At 35.1% G+C, this 18,370-nt stretch overlaps 3 protein-coding genes and 3 non-coding genes across 6 annotated transcripts; 5 read left to right on the top strand and 1 right to left on the bottom strand.

Annotated features, from left to right (window-relative positions):
- Window positions 1–84: 84 nt before the first annotated feature.
- On the bottom strand, window positions 85–2,999 carry LOC111779393 (protein MANNAN SYNTHESIS-RELATED 2). The gene is made up of 6 exons (XM_023659564.2): window positions 2,573–2,999; window positions 1,999–2,128; window positions 1,814–1,884; window positions 1,531–1,616; window positions 751–1,324; window positions 85–577 (listed from the first exon to the last, which is right to left on the bottom strand). The coding sequence occupies exons 1-6, from the start codon at window positions 2,672–2,674 to the stop codon at window positions 299–301; spliced, it is 1,242 nt and encodes a 413-aa protein (XP_023515332.2). The 5' UTR covers window positions 2,675–2,999; the 3' UTR covers window positions 85–298.
- Window positions 3,000–8,169: 5,170 nt separating this feature from the next.
- LOC111779395 (WD repeat protein) lies at window positions 8,170–14,416 on the top strand. Its single transcript, XM_023659566.2, has 10 exons — window positions 8,170–8,447; window positions 8,655–8,892; window positions 9,168–9,230; window positions 9,408–9,541; window positions 9,777–9,814; window positions 9,889–9,934; window positions 10,389–10,550; window positions 11,377–12,361; window positions 12,848–13,004; window positions 14,025–14,416. Exons 1-8 carry the CDS (start codon window positions 8,321–8,323, stop codon window positions 11,556–11,558), a joined length of 990 nt encoding a protein of 329 aa, XP_023515334.2. The 5' UTR covers window positions 8,170–8,320; the 3' UTR covers window positions 11,559–12,361; window positions 12,848–13,004; window positions 14,025–14,416.
- Window positions 14,417–14,890: 474 nt separating this feature from the next.
- Window positions 14,891–14,962, top strand: TRNAQ-UUG (transfer RNA glutamine (anticodon UUG)). Its single transcript has one exon. It is a non-coding gene; the product is annotated as a tRNA-Gln (tRNA).
- Window positions 14,963–15,042: 80 nt separating this feature from the next.
- Window positions 15,043–15,114, top strand: TRNAQ-UUG (transfer RNA glutamine (anticodon UUG)). The gene has a single exon. It is a non-coding gene; the product is annotated as a tRNA-Gln (tRNA).
- Window positions 15,115–15,215: 101 nt separating this feature from the next.
- On the top strand, window positions 15,216–15,287 carry TRNAQ-UUG (transfer RNA glutamine (anticodon UUG)). Its single transcript has one exon. It is a non-coding gene; the product is annotated as a tRNA-Gln (tRNA).
- Window positions 15,288–15,434: 147 nt separating this feature from the next.
- LOC111779396 (ATP synthase subunit epsilon, mitochondrial) lies at window positions 15,435–18,272 on the top strand. Its single transcript, XM_023659567.2, has 2 exons — window positions 15,435–15,664; window positions 18,020–18,272. Exons 1-2 carry the CDS (start codon window positions 15,481–15,483, stop codon window positions 18,046–18,048), a joined length of 213 nt encoding a protein of 70 aa, XP_023515335.1. The 5' UTR covers window positions 15,435–15,480; the 3' UTR covers window positions 18,049–18,272.
- Window positions 18,273–18,370: the final 98 nt, after the last annotated feature.

Raw genomic sequence — 18,370 nt, forward strand, 5'->3', positions numbered from 1 at the left:
CTTGTCATGAATTAACCAGACAACAAGGGGAATATGTAAGTGTTCGTTGTAAACGTAAACGTTCTTCGAACTTTGGGCACGAGATGCATAAGTTTCTCAATCTCATTACTTTAATGGAAGCCTTTATCAAACAATAGTTGACATCTAAATCGTTCAAAAATACTTCTAACAAATATCTTCTGTTTAGTAGGAGGCATTAAAAGCAAAGTGAAAACATATGCAATACAATTAGGCAGCCATGAAGCTGGATGTGCACACAAGTGAGGGATTGTATCTTGATTTACCTTTGTGAAGAGCCTCAGCAAAAGCATGAATAAGCTAAGTGGTTCTTCTTTTTGATGTAAGAGGATATGAATTTGGTAGCAGGAGCAGTAGATTCTTGAATGGTGGCTGGAACAAGTATTTGATTCTTCCCCAAAGCAATCCTCTTGCCTGCAACATTCGAATAGAAGAGGCCAGAGATCGCTGGAACGAATATGTCGCTTTGACTACATACGTAGAAGTCGATCACTTTCTCGTATTCGGAACTCTCTGCGTTCAAGAACTTGGCCTTCTTATCCGCAGGCATTATGCTTTCCTGTAAAAATGAAACAGAAAAAAGAGGGAATTCATAGTTCAGTCCCAGAGTTGCATATTCTAATCAAGACAATATGTAAGAAAACGCGCGCAACAACTCGTATGAAGTAATCTTATTCTTTCTAGCTCAATTTATGGATATGTCGATAAATGATAAACCCGTCCATGACTCACCTTTGTGTAAGTTTTTGGGAATAAATCCTTGAGATCTTCAAGACTGTTATCCCATCTCGGTTGAGTTAAGTATATGGTAGCGTCCTTATCGAAACCAATTTTCCTCAAAAACAAAGCTATGTCTTGTGCAGTATAGCAGCCTTTGCTTCCAGATGCCTCTTGGCAACCATTTTCGCCCAACATTTCAATCCTCAAGTCCACCGCTATGAACTGACCATTGGACTTCCGACTCAGAGTTTTTAGCCTCTCAATCATGGATTCAATCACCTCACTTATTTCTGGCTGCAACTTCAATGTTCCAAACATTGCCAAACATGGAACTGAATCACCATTACTTGATGTGGTCGACTTTTTCATATTGACTGAAGGGAAGAAACTTGCGAGTCTTATGCTGCCACTTTTCTTATAAATCTTCTCAACATGTTCCGAAATGTAGTTTTCTGAAACTCGATTCGGCACTTTGACAGCCGAGATCTTTCTTGGAGATATTTCAGATGGCAGCTCTTTTACTACCTTGACAACTCCATCCAGGCTTCCAATGAACTTCTCAACATCATAAATATCCCCAAAGTTCCTTTAAGATTATGGCTATGTCAGGTTTTTTGATAGACAGAGTACAAGAAGCAAATATCTACAAATATGGAGTGAAGCAATAAGAAATGCCAAGATAATAAACAAAAAGAGGAAGATCCACTAGACACAGGATCTTGCTCCTGCTAAACCCAAGACATAACCACATGGGAATTATTCTTTGCTATTATTTGACTCATTAGAACTTACCACTTATCTCCTAGTTTTTTCCCTCTGATATCTGGGACAACAAGAGTCGCACCAAGATATCTAGCCACAACTACAGCATCCGCAATCTGAAATAGGCAATAAACATCAATAGGACACACAGTAGAATGAAGGAAAACAATTCTAGAGGACAACAAAAACGAAGATCTAAGAAGAACCAAAATAATACTGCGACAAGATGGGCAATTTTAGAGTAAAAAAGCCTGAAGATTCTGATAAACAAGCTAGACAAAAACCAGTTGAATCAAACAGTTCAATGGAGTACCTGGGAGACATGGTATTCAGGACCGTCGGTTAATGAAAAAGTGACATACCCCTTTGATTGCTGTCCCTCGTCTGCTTCCAAGCCAAAAAGAGTAATGAGTGAATAGGAAAGCTAAGAGACACAAAAGCACGAGAAATTGTAAACTATTCAACTTTCGCTCAATTTTCAAATTGAATAATACTGACCAAATTCGGGTTTACTCCAACATTGTTTTAGCTCTTGAACATCATTTTTCAACGCAGCGTCACCTTTTTTATGAAGGCTGCGGATTGTTGTTACTTTGGTAACCTCCTTCGTTGGCCCTGGAAATTTTTCCTTCAAAGGAAAAAGGAGAAAGAACACAATCAACTAGGATCTCGATTATTTCTCAAACTTGATTTGTGAGGAGCCAAAATCATGCAATCCAGTAGACAAAGGAAAAGTGTGCTTGATTTTGGAGGCAGATTTGAGAAACTCAACGACCACAATTTGTGGATTCCGTAATTTATACTCTCTTTCGGAGAAGCAGAGACGAAATACGACTCTAAATCCCACAAAATTGAGCAAGAATGACGATTAAGTACAAGATAGCAACAAAACTTCACAAAAAGCAAAACAAAAGAAGAAATCACTAGAAACAAACCAGAAAATAAGAATTAGAGAACAAACAGAGAAGAGAAGGATTCTACAGCACAAGATCTCAAGGTCACAAAGCAAAAAAAGAGAAAACAGATGAAATAGCACACAGATCGAAAAGAAAACGAAGGTTAGAGGACATACTTGGACGGAATCAAAGTGGTCTCGCTTGATCATGTGACCAAGCATCAGAAACATAGTGAGAGTGAGTATGCCGGCCAACACTTGTCTCAGATCCACCCCCATTGCAGCAGTTCAGAGATCTCGGTACAACTCTCTCTCTCTCTCTCTCTCTCTCTCTCTCTCACAGTCTACGAACAAGAAGAAGAAGAAAGAAACCTGGAGATTAAGCAATGGAATGAATGGAGCATTGAACTGAGAGGTGTGCGATTGCTCGGAGAAATCCAAAATGGAAATTCTACAAATTCCGCGCTGAATCAGAGTGAGGTTCTACTGTCGATGCCGCCTGTCTCCATGAATCTCTGTATTTTCTTTCTTCTTCTGGAAATTATTGTTTATCTTTATAAATACACAGCACCGACACTTTCCCTCCCAATTTGACCGCTACTTCCCCCAACCCCTTCCTCTCCTTTTTCCTTCTAATTTCTTCTTTGGTTAATCCAAACTTATAGAATTAAATCCCGATCCTAAGGTTAAAAGTTTATAATCTCGATCGTAAGGTTAAACCTCTAAATAATCTCGATCTTAAGGTTAAACGGCTATAATCTCGATCTTAAAGTTAAAAGTTTATAATTTCGACCGTCATGTTAAAAGTTTGAATCATCCCAATCCTAAGGTTAAAAGTTTAAATAATTTCGACCATAAGGTTAAAAGTTTGAATAATCCCGATCATAAGGTTAAAAGTTTATAATCTCAATCTTAAGGTTAAAAATTTGAATAATCCCAATTCTAAAATTAAAAGTTTATAATCTCGATCTTAAGGTTAAAAATTTGAATAATCCCAATTCTAAGATCAAAAGTTTATAATCTCGATCATAAGGTTAAAAGTTTGAATAATTCTGATCCTAAGTTAAAAGTTTATAATCTCGATTGTAAGGTTAAAATTTTGAATAATCCCGATCCTAAAGTTAAAAGTTTATAATCTCGATCGTAAGGTTAAATCCCGATCCTAAAGTTAAAAATTTATAATCTCGATCGTAAGGTTAAAAGTTTGAATAATCCCAACCGTAAGGTTAAAAGTTTATAATCTCGAACGGAAGGTTAAAATTTTGAATAATCCCAATCCTAAGATTAAAAGTTTATAATCCAAAACGTAAGATTAAAAGTTTGAATAATTCTGATCTTAAAAGTTAAAAGTTTATAATCTCAATATCAAGGTTAAAAATCTGAATAATCCCGATCTTAAGGTTAAAAGGCTATAATCTCGATCTTAAGGTTAAAAGTTCGAATAATCTCGATCAACCCTAAGGTTAAAAGCACTTTTTCATTGACCAACTCTTACAACTAAGATCGAACACCAAAGATAAAAATTTAAAAAAAAAATAAATAAAAAAAATAAAAAAACCTCAGTAAAAATAATTAGGAACAGTGAAGATTATAAATAAAATTATGGTAAGGCCATAAATTTACGGACCTTTTACTCATACTAATTATATGTATATATATATATATATATATTTGAGAAAGTAAAAAAAAAAAAATTACTTTTTATATACATAAGTTTGTGAAAATCAAGGATTCAAATTTTGGAAGTACAAATAAGGTTATTAATGTCGTAATAATATCATACTAAAAAAACACAATTACTTTAAAATCATTAAACTGGAAATTAAATTTCTTAAATAATTATTTTTTAAAAAAAGTAACGCTTATGATTAGTGAGGCCAAAACAGCTGCCAGGTGGCAGCCGATGATTGGTTGGTTAGATATATAAAGTAAATTGTTGGTCACCTGTAATAATCATAATAATAATAATAAAAAGGAAATAAATGTAGGAAATAAATGTTTGTCTTTATCTTTGCGTACAAGTCAACCGCCTACCTCTCTCTTCTTTTTCTTTTTTCTTTTTAATTACAATAATATCCTACTTTTTTATACTCCATTCCCATTCCTTTATTTTTTATTATTTTTTATTTTTGTTAGGTCATATTTACTTTATTTAAAATTTTATAAAAATTTTAAAAAACATTAAATATATTTGAGATATGAATAGAGATGTTCACATCTTATTCAGAGTTTTTCTCCATTTATTATATATTTTTTTTTTAAATAAAAATATGTAATTTTACCTTAATTTTTAACCCTTTAAAATTTTAAGGTTATAATATAGTATTTAACCCTATATATATATATATATATATTTATTTATTTATTTATTTATTTATTTATTTTACAATGAAAATATGTAATTTTACCCTAATTTCAAATCGATTGAAATTTTAATGTTATAATATAGTATTTAACACTTTAATATATATATATATATATATATATATATATATATATATATATTAAAATGAAAATTTGTAATTTTACCTAATTTCTAACCCTTTAAATATAATATAGTATTTAACACTTTAATATATATATATATATATATTTTTATTTTAAAATGAAAATATGTAATTTTACCCTAATTTCAAATCGTTTGAAATTTTAATGTTATAATATAGTATTTAACCCTCTATATATATATATATATATTTATTTATTTATTTTTAAATGAAAATATGTAATTTTACCCTAATTTCAAATCGTTTGAAATTTTAATGTTATAATATAGGATTTAACACTTTGATATATAAATAAATAAATAAATAAATAAATAAATAAATAAATAAATAAATAAAGTGGAACGAGGTGTAAGTGGGTCCTTTTCTATTTTCCATTTAAATGAAAATCCCCGTGTATGAGATAGATCCTCTGGAGGCTGAGTCCAGTCTAGTGTTGAGGTTAAAATGATCATCTTTGAACACGAGCCACTTTGACCGGTTAGAATTTTAATTAATTAAAGGGCTAATATTTGAAATTGAATAAGATATTAAAGGAAATTTAGAGAATAAAGAAAAAAATTAGAATTTAGGTGAAATTGGAGCCATCTGTCCGGCGGTTTATAGGGCTGAGATTGCGTGCACTTCCGAATTAGCGGATTAATGTGCCTTTTATTTTCTTTTAATTATTCTAAAAAGAAAGAAAAAAATGGCAAAATGCCGTGATTGAGAGATGTTAACTTCACCGGTCACCTTCAATTTTAAAATTGGTCGGGTTGCCCGTCGTTTTCCTCCGACCGGCTGATTTAATTGACTCAATATTCATCCTCAACCAATGCCCTAATTTCCGCTTACCCATTCTGAACTTCGGAAATCGCCGCCGTGTCCGCCGCCGGAAAATGCAGTGATCCGATTCATCCTCAACCACCCTAATTTTCTATACTTTCAATAATAATCACATTTTTTTTTAATCACAATATTAATGTTGGCCTTAAATCTAATTATCTAATAATATTATTCATTCTCTTTCTTGTGTTGATTTAATCGGCTTTAAATATTTATATAGTTTTTAAAAGTTTTAATTAAGTTCCGTACCTTAATTTCATTTTAATTTAGTATGAAAACCTCTTCAAGCAAGCAAATATAGATAGGAGATCCACTTGTTCAAGGCTGGCAGCAAGCGTCAGTGTAATCGCAATCCCTATTCATTGAATTAATTAATCTCTCTCCCGCCCTAACACACTCGGTTATGGCGCAATCACTGACTGACGTTCTTCAGTTCTAGGTCTTAACGCTCTACGCATTGGCTCCTTCTGGTAATGCATGAGAGGCTATCTTCCTTCCACCTCTCTCTATCGCCCTTTAGCAACTTATCTCGAATCGTCCAGTGGGTGTTCAGATTAAAAATGATATAAGTTGTGTTTGGTTGGAAGAAATCTCTCGACCAACACAGAATTTCAGGTTAATCGGATGAACCAAATATGGTTCACAATCTAACTTCATATTTTCTGGTTGGGCTGAGTTAGGTATTTGAATTATTTAATTTTAATATTATTTAAAAATTCTAATATCACATTAATAACTAAAATCTCATAAGATTTAAATATCAAACATCTACGACCTATAACACATCAGCAACATATGTTACAAACATCAAATAGTTTTAATCTTCTTAAAAATCCATTAAATAGGAGTATACACCCGTAGAATTGAGAAAAGTTTTTTTACCGATCCAAATGGTTAAGTTGACTCGACCAAATAAATCGACCAAATAGTTAAGTACACTCGACCAAATAGGAGTGTACACCCGTAGAATTGAGTCACAAATGTGTAGTCAAAGACGACTCAAGTATCGAACAAAGGGTGTACTTTGTTCGAGAGCTCCAGAGAAAGAGTAAAGTCTCAATTAATGGGGAGACTATTCAAAAGCTCGCTCCCGAGAATGAGGTCTTAAGGGAGGCTTTATGATGTACTTTGTTCGAGGGGAGTAAGGGGAAGCTTGTAAAATGAGTCGTAAACAGCTATGATTTGTTCTTGGAGCTTCCAATCCAAGTCGAGTTGCTAGGATAAAGTAGTCTACTAGCTAATGGTGGCATTCCAAGCTGGGTAAGCTTTGTCACTGACTACTACAACAAACTCGATACATGGTCAAAGTCCTACCAAGATATCTCTAAATTCTACCACGTTGTTAGGAACCATGAACCTACACAATGGTATGATATATTCCTTACTTATAAATCCACAATGTTCCTCTTAATTAGTAAATGTGAGACTCCTCTCCCAACAATCTTCCATTCGAACAAAATACACCACAGAGCCTCCCCTACTGCCTATGAATGGAGCCCGGGAACAACCTCCTCTAAATCGAGGCTCAACTCCTTCTTTAGAGCCCTCAAACAAAGAACATCATTTGTTTGATACATGAGGATTTTATTGACATGACTAAGTTAAAAGCGTAACTCGGATACCATGTTAGGAATCACAAACCTACACAATGGTATGATATTGTCTACTTTGAGCATAGACTCTTATGACTTTACTTTTGGTTTCCGAAGAAGCCTCATACCAACCAAGATGATATTCCTTACTTATAAACTAATGATTTTCCCCTTTTAATTAACCAATGTGTGACTCCTTTCCCAACAATTTTCAACATACTTCATGATCAACAACTACGACTAAAAGGTTCAAAACGCGATGAATGGTTAAATGCACACAACCAATACAAAGAATATTACGCAGCGTTTTACCTGAGAAAAAGCTAGGGAGAGCTTTTTCAGCCTTCAAAATCAAAAGGGTCAGCTCCCATTCGAAGGTGAGATCTCAAAATATAACGATCCGTTGAAGAAGAAGCTAAACAAAATTCTCTCCGGCATTTGAACAAACATGTAGAAGGCAATCAGAGTGAGTAATTTCATATGAGGACTTGAGAGAGAGAATTCGCTTGCTTTTAGTGCAGGCAATTGTACGACTTTACACGAAAAATTTCAAAGCTTTAATCGAACAAGATCCCGACGCTGCTAAATATTTAAAATAATAAATTTGTTTAATTGCACTATATTTAAAAGTTATTTTAATTATATATATTCTTATTACATATTTCTAATTTTAAATTAATCCAAAAAAATATTTTTATCACATGAAATTACTCTTTAAATCAATTTATTAATTTGTTCTAAAGATGTTAATTTATTTAATTTCTTTTATTAAAAAAATATTTTTTGTTCACTAGCTATTTCAATACATTAGCGAGTTCAAAGACCGTTTAGGGTTGGTGAATGTAAATCGACATGTCGATCGTTAATCGATAATTAGAGAGTCAAGCGAGCAGTGAAGTAGGAAGGGACACGAACTATGGAGATGACATGTCGGCGCTTCCCGTTCGTTTTCTAAGACTATCACCTGATCATCACAAAACCGAAGAACAGTAGAATTCATCAAGATGAAGGCAATGGCAGCCTCCAGCCGTCCGGTACAAATTTCTCATGGAACCTGCTTCTTCCCATTTTCCCGCCAAATCAACACCTTCTGCCGACCACGGCGGCGTCTCTGCTACACGAACTCCAAAGGTCAGTTCATCTTCTTCTCTTTCGGCGCATAGACATGATCGCTCAATTTCATCACTTCCTTGGCCCTCGTATTTTTCCGTCAATCATTCAGGAGAATCCATCAGAATGAACTCGAGTTTTTCTTCTAATTAACATTTCTTTCTTTCGACTATGTTTCTGAAATTATCGTGTTCTATTTCTTAATTTCTGCCTCTTCTCGTTTGGCAGGGCTGAAATGGTTCGGATATGGAGTTTGTGTATCGCCACCTAGTTTTGAGGTCTCTGCCGTAGCTGGAGGGAGGGAGAGACCGCAAGTATCTGCTGCGTGGGATGAGGGGCCTTATGAATTGCTTCCGAATGGGAAAATACAGTACCTGGATGAACAAGATGTAGTAACCTTTCTAGATCCGCCTAAGGAGCTCATACCTTTAGATCCTACTACTTATAATCCAGCCGCATATCTTTGGTAGTAATTTATTCCTGAGCTGTAGATTTCTTAATCGACTTCAGCTGATTTTATTTCGTATGTTTGTTCATATCATCATAAATTGATCACCATAACTGTAACTATAATTTTGCAATGGTCAGTGGTTCAACATACTCTACATTTTGTGATTTATCTTAGTTTCTAACATTACCAACTCGTTGGCAAGATGTTTATGAGTGTTTCTCCTGCATTGTTGCTGATTTTCATGGAGTTTACTCGTAATTCGGTTTGAAACTCTGTGTTTCGATTGGCAGGAAAAAGATTGAAGTTATTCCTGAGGAAAGACGTCACAATCTTCTGCACCTTCTAAGCCCTAGGTTACATATATGAAGCATTATATTTCCTGTATAATTGTTTCTTCTTCTTCATTAATGCGATTTCCCTTCATTTGTAAACTTTTACAATTTGGTAGGAACTCTCTTAGCCACAAAAGAATTCTACTTGTAAAGTTTTGTTTGTAATTTGGAAATTCTGACACCAGCAATACAATATAGGTGTATATCAAGGGCTTGGGGAGTAGCTGGCACGAGATATGATGATCCGAAGTTAGTAAAGAAAATGGCGTCTAGTTTGCTGCAAAACAAAGATGGAACGACGCTTGAATATTATAACTGCATAAAAAGTGGAGGTAGGTTAATATGTGAAAAGCGTTCAAATGTTGCTTCTAGATTTTTAAATCCCTTTACTGTATAAGGAAAACAATTTGATAGAGGACAATAAAAGGCGAAATTTGTAAACGGGTGGTGCTTTTTTGGATTTGATTTGAAGTTCAAGGATTGAAGGTTTTTTTTGATCTTTTTCCTCAAGATTATGTATATATTATGCTAGCCTAACTACTTTGATTCTGAACATCTTTTGAATAGGACAAATACCCATTGCTTGGATTAATCATTTCAAGAAGGTAAAATTATCTAGTCCTATTCCCACCTTTCTTCTTTCACAGAATCTATCTATTTACATCTCCCTGTTTATTAGGCATTATTTTCTAGCAACGACGGAAAGACATATGGGCGGTTTATTGGTAAGATCTCTTAACCTTTGGCAACTATATACTCTTCTTCTCTCGTGACATTAGTAACCCAGTATGAGTACAGATTTTATGACATTAAAACACTACAGAAGCTAGCTGATCCACTATCCTATGGACCTTTTATAAGTTCATTTATCCTTACTTTCTTTATTTTTGGATATGGATTAGACATATCTTGGTGTATCACTATATTTATATGACGCGCATCCGTGTCCTTGAGTTCTAAGGTTACAAAAGATGATCGAGATCCCATTGTCACAGCCTCAATCCCATCTGTTTGCTGGAGTTTTTGAAAAATGAAATTGAATTATTTGATGATCAAGCTTTAACATGGACAGTTCCTATTGAACATGTTTTGATAACTTGCATAGCATGTGAATTTCACTTTGCCTCTAAAATTTTCTTCCGTTTCAATTCTGCTAACTTATATCATTTCGCAAATCAGGCATGGGATTGGCTGGATTTGCAAATTCCTTTAATCCATTGTACTTTGAGGTGAAACAACTTAAAGAAGTAATGTCAACTGAACATCCTTGTGACTTGGCATATGAATTTGGAGATGGGCTCTTTGATGTTCATGAATACCCTGAAGGCTTTCCAGCTTCAGGTATGATATTGAATTCATTTTTTTTGTGTCTTTCTTCACATTGATTAAATCTCATCAATTCTATTGGTTCTTCCTTGGTACAATTTCAACTCAATCTTATGTTATTTGTGAAGTTAATTGCCACCAAGATATTTCATGAAAGAAATGATCACTAAAAAAGAACTGTTTGCTCTGCATGGACCTGTTTTCTCTGTGGCTCAATAGGAAGTTGCAAGGTTTGAGTCTGCTCAGCTTTGCAACATAAATTCCACTATATATACATACACACATACATATATATACATTATATATATATATATATATATGTGAGTGTGTGTGTGTGTATGTATATATATAGATAGATGAAGTCTATAGTGCCTTTATTGAATGAGAATTCTGATCATGTACCAGAGACTTGAGATATGCTTTTCATCTCTGGAGATACACTCATAAATTTCAGATGGTGAAGGATATTCTTTATTTGAGGTTTTAAATACCTTTGTTTTACATTTCAAACTCTATTGAAATGATAGCTCTCATGCAGCATGCTTCTCCTTGCTTTTCCAAGTTTTTAGTACTATGTATATATCATAGTTTCTTTTTGCTTTGCTTGTGTTTCCTTAGCTACCTCCCTTTTCTTTCAAATCTACGAAAGTACAAAATAAAAGTACGTAATTTACCTCGCCTTTTTCCGCCCGCTTTTCAGTCTCTCCTCTGAACCAGTTAGAATGAATCTCCAACCTTATATCTTTCTTTATCAGAAACTGATGGAAGTTCCACTCGATTAATTTCTTATTTGCATAGTTTCCAGATTTATAATTTTCATATTATTCTTTTCATTTTGCAGTCAAGCATCGATATCCGTTCAACGATCAGCTTGTAGTATATGTTCGATTTGTGGGACCTGGAGTATTAGTTGGCCAGGCATGGCAAGAAGGAAAAGCTTTAGAGCAGGTGCCACGTAAACTATGTTCCGAAATCTTGATGATCAAAGACTACAGTCCACGTCCTCTCCAAGAGAAGCAATAGCCATAGCCATAGCCATAGCCATCGGGCTTCATTCAACTCTTCCTTTTGAGAAAATGAAAGTACCATTACGTTTGTAATGCTGCATTGGACACAAAAATCCTCTGCCTTCTGTGAAGCATTATGTTTATATGAGGAGAGTGTTCAAGAACAAGGGACGTAAAAGCAGCCTGATCTACCTAAAGTGCAGGGCTATATTCAATGAATCCCTTCTTTGAAATAAAAGAAGAGTTCATGTCAAGCAAGGGCGCCATGTTTAGGAGGAAGATTTCCTTCCTAAGAACAAGTAGAAACAGGGCTTGGAGACATGACTGAGTGGAAATGTAATTGACTTGTCCCGAATCGTTAGAAGCTAGAACACTTTGCAGTCGTTCAATTCCACCATGGATTTCCCTTTTTCGTTCAGTTTGGGAGATTTCTTGCCTATTTTGGATTGTTCTTGGCTTGCTGGCTGAAAATCTTTTTGCCATTTGTGTAGCCGAACTGAAAATTTGTGTTCTAGTCCACAAGAAAAATTTGAACTTCTAACTTCAAGAGAAGAATTGTATATCAATTATGGTTGAGTTATAATCGCAAGCAGATTAACACAAAAACGCATAAAAATTACAATACATCAGTCCTATACAAGGCAACCTCACTTTTGGAACGACATGTCGTTTCGTAAGCCCAATTTAAGGCAGTCGACGCGTCGTGGGCAGAGTCTCCTCTCCCACTTCACCGCAGCCAATCTCGAAGTAGTTCCGACAAACTTCCGACGACTACGGCAACCATCGCTCTGTTTTTCTCCTACTCTGCTCTCTGTTGAGGTACTCTTTTAGGGTTTAATAAGCTGTTTGGTTTCTGATTTTTTTTTTTTTTTTTTTTTTTTTTTTTTTTTTTGTTTCTTGTGACGTTCGATTCAGATTACTGATTATAGATTATAGTAAGATATTACTTGCTTCGAATTTGTTCTCACCGATTGAATTTCTTTTCGCTTTTGGACGATTTGAGTGTTCTGTTTCTTGTCTCTACCAGGAATTTGCTAGTTGAAGCAATGACTTCTGAGGAGTGATTTTGTTTTCACTTTCCTTCGAGTTAATTAGGTCATATGCGTATTATCTGTGCGTGTTCTTGTCATTGTTCTTATTCGGTGCTTCCGTACTTCTTGGAATTGGAGTCGGTTTTCGTTTTGAAGTCTGATGTTTTTTGCGGCGTATCTCTATTACTCATGAACTATTGATGGTTGAATTTTTTGAGCTCCTGCTTGAATGAAATTCTCGCTAGAATCCAATCTAAACCTAATTTTCTTTCAGATTCTGGAGAATTTTTGGTGCTGCTTGTGCTCCCTGTCAAGTTTCAGGACTCGCGTGAATGGAAGCTGAAATCTCAGATGATCAGACTATTGGTAAAGCTTTCGAAGACCAAGACTACTTGGAGAAGATAACCAAGTTACAGGGTTACCTTGACGAGGTGAAAACTCTGCCTATCTTGAAATGAAACCATACCTGTACCTGCATTTGCCTGATGGTGTTTATGGTCATGGATCAACTGTTCTTCAATCTATGAATCGTATATTGCTTGCTTGTTTTTTAATGGCTTATCAGTTGGGCAATTCCTTAGCAATGTTATTGAGTATTTCTATAGGAAAGATTACATGTTCTTTTTCCCAGTGCATTCGTGATCTAGGACTCCCCAAAGCCATGAATAGGAATAAGAATGCTGTAAAAGGTTGTAGAACTATGTAAGGAATGTGCCATTAAGCTTGAATAACGACTCGATTGCGATATTGATACTTTTGATGGTATATAAAGTTAAGGGCTTTGACCCGAAGGTTTTGGAGCTTTCTTCGATTATCAGAGATCGGATCGTGAAAACTTTTTGGGCTCCCCTGAAATCCTCTGCAGAGGAGGAAATCTATAGATAAGATCTCGAAGAAGGGGCCAGTTGGGTCGAGTTAAGTAAAGACTCGCTACCTAGTAATTAGTTCTCCTGGTACCAGAGTCAAATTGAGTCAGGGAGAGAGTCAATGACTTGATGGCCTTTCAGTTTCTTTCTTGGGTTGGATTGTTAGGTATATCATTTTGTCTTAAAGAAAATTTGGTGTACTACTCGCCGATGTTGTCGAATGTCGTATGCCCTGGTTTATGATTCTAGCAACTGACTCAACTCGAGTGTGGAAAAACGAAAAAGAAGTCGAACATTGCCTCCCGACCATTCTATTGGAAACTTATGCCGACTTTTGGTTGTTGTCTTCTTAGTCACTGATTATCATAAAGATTCTTGTTCGGATGCGAATTATAATTAGACTTGTTTATTATCATTGTTGTTTTGAATGAAAACAAGCATACTTCGGATAAAGAAAATGAAAAACAGCCCACAACCAATGGAGCCAAAACAAAGTTGAACTTAAAATTTTTCGTGTTTTTGCAGCTATATATATCTGATTGTGTTTTGATATGAAGCTTGGTTGGTGGGTTGTGTTGAATTCAGGTGAAGAAGATTGTAAGAGAAAGCTGTTCCGAAGAGGTGTTAGAAGTGGCGTTGAGCTCTGTGTCCTCCCTAATTAGCATCCTCTCCTCCATGGCATCGTCGTCTACCAAACTCCATTCTTCACTTTGAGTTTGGAAAATCTTCAAAACCCTGCTTCCTTTTCGCTCTAGTTCCCTCTAATTCCCTCTAATTCCTCAGGTAGATGGGTAGTGTTGATGGCATGTGAAGTTGAATGTTAGTCTTGTCAATAATACATGTAGATGTAGATGTTGTATTTCTTGCTTGTCTCTCTTTGCTCGTCTTTATTATGTGAAGAGCAGAGAGAGTGAGGCTTACGAGCATCAAGGTGTAGTAGTTCCATGTGGATTATGTTAAAGATTGGATTGGGTTGTTACTTTTTTTCAACCGAAACACAACCCTTATTAAATAATGAACCCCTATCTAACTATAAATTTCTTGGGTCGGGTTGATTTAGGCTATTTGGGCCGTCTATTCAAAGATAATTAGTTTGAATATTATTTATTTATATATTTTTAGATGTTTAATTAAGGTTTACAATTCAATTTAAATATATATTTTTAAAACTACTTTTTATATAGTTAAAATTTATTTTTATGCGACAATAAATAATTAAAAAATTATGAAATTAAATAAAAATATGTATATATACATGTATAATAAGTAAAAATATAATTTTTTAAATTAACATTAATTTAGTTTAGTTTTAGAAGAATTTATAAATTAATCCATCAGGCTGATTGGATTTTTTTTGGAGTCATACCGTTTTTCTAAGCAGTTGTTCTTACTTGGGCTTTCATGGTTAATATTTGGACAAATATTATAAAAAGCTATACTCGTCAGCCATCGGTTCTATGGTGTAGTGGTTAGCACTCTGGACTTTGAATCCAGCGACCTGGGTTCGACTCCCGGTAGGACCTGGTTGAATTACAATATATTTGTTTTTATTTGAATTTAAAAAAATAAAATCATTTTATTATAAGATCGACAGTAAGCATGCGGTTCTATGGTGTAGTGGTTAGCACTCTGGACTTTGAATCCAGCGACCTGGGTTCGACTCCCGGTAGGACCTTTTTTCTTTTTATTTACTCGGCATAAAACGGAGCATCCCTCAACTGAACATCTCGTTGGGCCCTATAAGCTGAAAAATTATAAGAAAGATATTAAGCATGTGGTTCTATGGTGTAGTGGTTAGCACTCTGGACTTTGAATCCAGCGACCTGGGTTCGACTCCCGGTAGGACCTCTTTCTTTTTTACTCGGCATAAAACGGAGCATCCCACGTAATGGGCTTCATTTTTTGAAGGCCCATTACATCAACTGAACATCTGGTTGGGCCCAGTAAGCCGAAACACTATTCGTCGGCCCACCCTGCCTTATTACAAATCGGTTGAACGAAGCTCATCGAGACTAAAAAAGAGGAAGAAAGTTGCAGAGAAATGGCTTCGAATGCAGCAGTGCCCTTTTGGAGAGCGGCGGGGATGACATACATCACCTACTCTAACATTTGCGCCAATCTGGTCAGGAACTGTCTCAAGGATCCTTACAAAACCGAAGTTCTCAGCCGCGAGAAGGTTCATTTTTCCATTTCCAAGTGGGCGGACGGCAAGCCCCAAAAGCCCAGTATGTTCTCTCTCTCTCCTCCTTTCCTGTTTTAGATTTTAGATCGCGATCTATATTTTCGACCTTGTTCATTGATTCATTTCGTCGGATGCTATTTTGTTTCTGATTTGTATTTAATCCATGGACCTGTATATTGGATTTTTCTTATCGTCTATTGTTGAGGGTTTCAGTTAAATTTTAGTTCTCTTTGACGCGATATGAAGATTGTAAAATTCGCGTCGATAGCGTTCGTTTAGGGAATAGGCATACGATTCGCATCCTGGATCTCTAGGGGCTTGTTGTTTGCGTTGGTCTATATGCGTATTTGTTTATGAGAAATAGAGGTATTTAGTTTCGTGTGATGTAGATGCTATTTCTGTTGCATCAGTCGTTGTAATTGTTTGCTTCCGTATCGTTCGAGTCATTTCTGTGTTTGATAATTCTTCCCGTGAATTGTAGTGGAATATCTATTTTCTCGATAGATTTAATGTTCATAGTCCGAAGTAAGCATTCAATCATAATTCCTTTACTCTCAGATATATAACTTCCTCTGCCATTTTCGGTTTAGACATTTGGCCTGGAGTTCTGTTGGTTAAATATTAGGAGCGACAATTTTACTGATAATAATTTTAGGTACGATATTGAAAATAAAAAAAAAACCAATCAATTAGATTAAAGCAAACAAAATGGATGTTGGTTGCTCGAAGAAGTTGTCAGCTATCAGTTTTTATAAATCAAGGATCGACCATTGTATGTCAGTGCCTCTGACCAACTTAGACACATACAAAATCCCATCCCCCACCCTTGAAATTCTTTAAGGTCGTCATTTTGGCCTACTTTGATCAGGTTTTGGTGTCAGCGTCATTTTTACTTCTATTCCACTTGATGCCAACCAGCCTTTCTTTTTATTGTTCAATGGGTTGATTTCTTGATTAATTGTGAGATAATTCGAATCTTTCTTATGGATTTTTTCAATTAGTTGAAAATTATTCTATTAGATCTAATAAGTCCCTTGTGTTAGAATTGAGAAATTCTATGCTCGAATCTTTAGTATTCTTTTATTTATTGCCTGTATCTACTATTTAGGCAGAATACCGTCACCCATTCTTACTAAGAAACTGAAAGAAAGGATATCATGATGGGAGAAGTTGATCGTTAAAATGATATTTGATTTGGTGTAGCATAGGGAGGGGTTATCACATATCATTTTGTTTTTTAGGAATGATGGTGGAATAGAAAGTTTTGCCTAGCAATTAAGTCAACTCTGAATATCCAAAGTGTAAATAATATGTTTGGATCTTGGATACAGAATCCATAATAGTCTTCTCCAGTTTCTATGTAATTTAGTGTAAACCCCGAGAGTCCATACCACAGCTGCTGGCATGGAGTTAGCCAGGGCTTCTTCCTCGAGTCCTGTCATGATCGCGATATTCATGTTTATCGGTGTACTGAAAAGTGCTGCATACTCCTTGTCAGTTGATTACAAATATGGTTGTCTTTAGATATTATTAAAAACAAATATTTGTCAAGAGACATAGAAAAATGTTGCAGAAGGAGATGAAGATAACCACTGTGATCGTGATCGCACAGTACATGGTACTTATTTTTTTCAAATGGGATGTATGACCCCACAAAAATTCTTATTAAATGTTTCAGAAATAGTTTTGATGCACATTGGACTCTATGGTGACGTTTGCAATTTTGAAGTATACACCACATTGCTCAATTTGGATTCACTTTTTTTTTTTTTTTTATAGGGAACATATACTTGTGGATGTTTGATTGATTTGCAATCTTTTGCTATATTATTTGTGATCTTATTGTGAGGCCATTTCTCTTAATAACTGCAAAAGTGTTCGTCGGAAGTTCTGAATTAAAGCCATTGTAACTGTGTTCCTTAAGAAATGGTTATGAGTTGTAACCTTTCTTTGAATCTCTAATCTATATCGAGCTATAAAAGAATAGCATGTCGTGAAATGTTACTAAAGCAAGGAAGGGATCATAGTTTAATCTCTGAACTTTTATAATTGTGTCAAATAGGTCTCCAAGTGTCCGTCCCTAAATTTTTAGTTTTGTGTATAAGGTCCTCGCCAAAAGTGGGAATACGTTTCTAAACCTCTAGTATTGTGTCTAAATGTCACTGAACTTGTGTCTAAGCTCTCCTACCGCTAAAAATATCTAATAGGCCGTTGAACGGGTTGGTTAATTTTATGTCGACGTTTGTTTTTCTTTTTAATTTCATGGAGACAGTTCAAATTTGAAAGGTTATGTGTTCCATTAGATACAATTGGAACTAAACTTGTTATTCACTTATGTTATGTGTTCCATTATATATCCTCTGTATTTTTACTAAGGGATTGATCTTTGTTACATCAGTTATTCGGTCGGATAATCCTGAAGCGTGAAGGTAGGGAGTGGATCTCTTGAAGGTGCTTCTTTTTTTTTCTTTTTTCTTTTTTTTTGTTGGAAATATTATGAACATTGATGGTAGGGTTGTTGAATCAGTTTGTTGGAATGAAGCCTTAAATGGAGATGGATTTTGATGAATCTCTGGAATTTCCAAAGGGTTTGCAAAATGTAATAAATAAATGAGATGAACCATGAAGGAAAAGGTTGTTTGCTAATCTTATATTCTGCTGTATCCACCAACTTTTTATTTTATTATTTTAATTCTATTTTAGTAGTGATATTATAGAGTGGTTTAGGGGTCTGGGAGGTTGAACCAAA

Source organism: Cucurbita pepo, chromosome 17 (assembly GCF_057944985.1).
Source record: "Cucurbita pepo subsp. pepo isolate OVF chromosome 17, ASM5794498v1, whole genome shotgun sequence".
NCBI lineage: Eukaryota > Viridiplantae > Streptophyta > Magnoliopsida > Cucurbitales > Cucurbitaceae > Cucurbita > Cucurbita pepo.

Bases quoted from the DNA above. Each gene is read 5' to 3' on its own strand.
- LOC111779393 (XM_023659564.2), bottom strand. From the start codon at position 2,674: ATGGGGGTGGATCTGAGACAAGTGTTGGCCGGCATACTCACTCTCACT. The intron at 1,325-1,530 runs GTAAGTTCTAAT...ATAATCTTAAAG, and splicing joins AAAAAACTAGGAGATAAGTG to GAACTTTGGGGATATTTATG. The intron at 578-750 runs GTGAGTCATGGA...TCATTTTTACAG, and splicing joins TCCCAAAAACTTACACAAAG to GAAAGCATAATGCCTGCGGA.
- LOC111779395 (XM_023659566.2), top strand. From the start codon at position 8,321: ATGAAGGCAATGGCAGCCTCCAGCCGTCCGGTACAAATTTCTCATGGA. The intron at 9,231-9,407 runs GTTACATATATG...AATACAATATAG, and splicing joins CTGCACCTTCTAAGCCCTAG to GTGTATATCAAGGGCTTGGG. The intron at 10,551-11,376 runs GTATGATATTGA...TTCATTTTGCAG, and splicing joins TGAAGGCTTTCCAGCTTCAG to TCAAGCATCGATATCCGTTC.
- LOC111779396 (XM_023659567.2), top strand. From the start codon at position 15,481: ATGGCTTCGAATGCAGCAGTGCCCTTTTGGAGAGCGGCGGGGATGACA. The intron at 15,665-18,019 runs GTATGTTCTCTC...TTGTTACATCAG, and splicing joins CGGCAAGCCCCAAAAGCCCA to TTATTCGGTCGGATAATCCT.